We start from the raw sequence: 2,648 nt of genomic DNA, 5'->3' as shown, positions 1-2,648 counted from the left end.
CTTTTGTGAAATCGACTATGACATTGCGAGCAGCACAGTCGCGTCCGGCCTCTGCCGACTCCTCCTCAGCTACTCGCAGGACCTCGTCATCGACCTTGGGTTTGTGCTGGAAGGTGCAACGATGGAAGAGCTGCCCGAGCGCCTCCTCGCGTGCGTCCGCCTGCGCAACCTCGACTTGCCACTCATCGCTGTGCCGTACCCGTACTAAGAAGGGTACAATTAAGGCCGACGCTCCAGCACTTGAACACCATGACCTAATATATATATCCCTTGAAATTGGACGTTGGAGGTGGATGGAAAGATGGATAGATAGATACAGTTGGTAGATACTATTTATGTGTCGATCTGTAGGGCTAGGCCAAGGCTAATGGCTGGGGTTCACCATCGTTGGTGTTTCTTGTTCCTGGCGATGACGCCGCAGCCACCACGACGAAGCGGCGCAAGCCCAAATATGTGCTGTCAGTGCTGTCACTCGAGGCCCGCAATGCGCACAACATTTCAAAACTACTATGCATGTAGTCTCTCGATTTGCTAAATTTGCCAACTGCCCTAAACACTACTATTGACAAAATCTTGCTTTTGGCGAGCACTCGCCATCTCAGCGTTTGATGTGTCGTCGGGTTCGAAGGGCCGACGCTGCAGACCGCTCATTGACAATGCACTGACAAGGAAGCGAAAGAAAGCCTGTTATTACTTCATTATCCCGATGGCCACAGGCCACGGGCCGGATCGAAACCGCACACATTGCGGCTCCGACCATCACTCGAAGGCGGTGACAGAGGAGTTGTCACCACTGCACAACCGCGTTCCGTCGACGAGCCCGAGGCAAAAAATGGCTCCAAACAAATACTGACGGCTCCGCGTGCCACGTCACGCATGTCACAAACACAATTGGTGGCCAATGAGCACGCAGAATATCCGGATATATTGCGGCCAACCAAATCGAGCCGCCTCATCCTTCGACCGAAGAGAGAGCCATGTCGTCGCCGCCGCCCGCCACGATCCAGACGACGGCGCCCATCCTCGCGTGCGAGACATGTGACGCCAGCACGTTTACCTCGCGCAACCAGCTCTTCCGCCACATCAAGGACTGCGCAGTCAACATGACGTACGTCGCCGACGTCGAAGCGACCGTGCCGACGGCCGAGACGACCGACTTGTACTACTATGTCACGGGTGGTCGCCTCTGCGGCAAGACGCTCGGGTCCGTCGAGCGCTACTCGTTTGCACGCAACTGCTGGGAAAGCGTCCCGTCCATGCTCGAGAACCGGGGTTCGCACGGCGCGGTCGGCGTTGGCACCGAGCTCTTTGTGCTCGGCGGCGGCGGCTTCCGCTCCAACCTCGCGACGTGCGAAAAGTTCGACGTCTCGGCGGCGACGTGGTCGCAGATTGCGCCCATGACCACGTACCGCCACGCGCTCGCGGTCGTCTACATCCCCGAGACCAAGAGCATTTACTGCGCTGGCGGCTGGGTCAACGGCTTCAAGTGCTCGCCCGTCTCGAAAAGTACGACGTGGTTGCGAAACCTTGGCGCCCATGGAGGTGCCGCGCCGGCTCCTCGGTGCCACCGCGCACGACGGCAAGCTCTACGTGTTTGGCGGCAACGCCGACGACCACGACCACGAAAACAAGCAGTGGTACTCGAACGTCGTCGAGTGCTTTGACCCGTCGACCAACACGTGGAGCCGCAAGGCGCCGCTGCCGATTGCGGGCCCATGCTCGGCGGTCACGATCGGCAAGCACATCTTTGTGCTCCTCCACGGCCGGTCCGTCGTGCGCTACTCGCCGACCGACGATACGTACGTGACGATGGCGAACCTCCCGCTCCCCGAGTGGTACTGCTTTGACGCGGACGTGGCCGGCACGACCATCTATGCGCTCGGCGGCATCTCCAAGGGCGTCTGGTCGCGCGAGTTTTACGCCTACGACACGATCGCCAACACGTGGGCGCGGCTGCCACCGATGAAGAAGCGTCGGTAGCGCACGGCTGCTACGCTCGTCACGTACCCGCCGACGGCTCCGTCGTCGTAGATTGCGCCGGCAGCATATATGTATGCCCTCTTTCTAATATGACTGGTTGCAGTACAGGAGAGGACCTGTTCGTATCATGGATCATGGTTGGAGCCAGCGAGTGCGAATATTTGCGACGAATCTCGGATTCCAGAGCCGAATCCGCTCTGTTGCGGTCGATGGAAAACGCAGGGAGGGTGTCGGCGGCCGTGGCGCGATGCTGGGTCGCTGACGTCACGGCGGGACCCTCTCTTGACGCGATGGGTTGCGCCCATCCCCTTGGCTTTGCGCAAAATTTGCGTATCCAGCATCCAGCATGCTGCATCCAACTGACATGCGCTCGCGACAACCACTCTCGCATTTCAAGTGATTTAAAACCAAATCAATTCTGCATACAAATACTCTGTATAGCGCACAAAGAATAGGGCCAAGCTTTTCTCAAGAGTCGCTCATTCCATCGCCCTCTCCAGGATTCCACGCAGGAAGAGCAGCAGCGCCCGTTCCGCGTACGTACTACAAGCGAACGTTCATGGCGCATGGCTCATGCTCATGCGTAGGTGTGGCTCTTTGACGCGTCCAAGCAGTGCATCGGCGCGGGCTGGGCGCACGCGGCGAACCTCACGATTGCGATTTTGCTC

The 2,648-nt window shown here is 58.6% G+C and overlaps 2 protein-coding genes across 2 annotated transcripts; both read left to right on the top strand.

Annotated features, from left to right (window-relative positions):
- Positions 1–33: 33 nt before the first annotated feature.
- On the top strand, positions 34–208 carry SDRG_11546 (hypothetical protein; the record flags this gene model as incomplete). The annotated part of the gene is made up of 1 exon (XM_008617587.1): positions 34–208. A coding segment is annotated over one exon (175 nt), but the record flags the coding sequence as incomplete, so codon positions are not given.
- Positions 209–977: 769 nt separating this feature from the next.
- SDRG_11545 (hypothetical protein) lies at positions 978–1,980 on the top strand (the record flags this gene model as incomplete). The annotated part of the gene is made up of 2 exons (XM_008617586.1): positions 978–1,496; positions 1,543–1,980. 2 exons carry the CDS (start codon positions 978–980, stop codon positions 1,978–1,980), a joined length of 957 nt encoding a protein of 318 aa, XP_008615808.1.
- Between the last annotated feature and the right edge of the window lie 668 nt (positions 1,981–2,648).

Source organism: Saprolegnia diclina (assembly GCF_000281045.1).
Source record: "Saprolegnia diclina VS20 unplaced genomic scaffold supercont1.42, whole genome shotgun sequence".
Taxonomy (NCBI): Eukaryota; Oomycota; class Saprolegniomycetes; order Saprolegniales; family Saprolegniaceae; genus Saprolegnia; species Saprolegnia diclina.
This window is presented reverse-complemented; position numbering and strand designations above follow the sequence as displayed.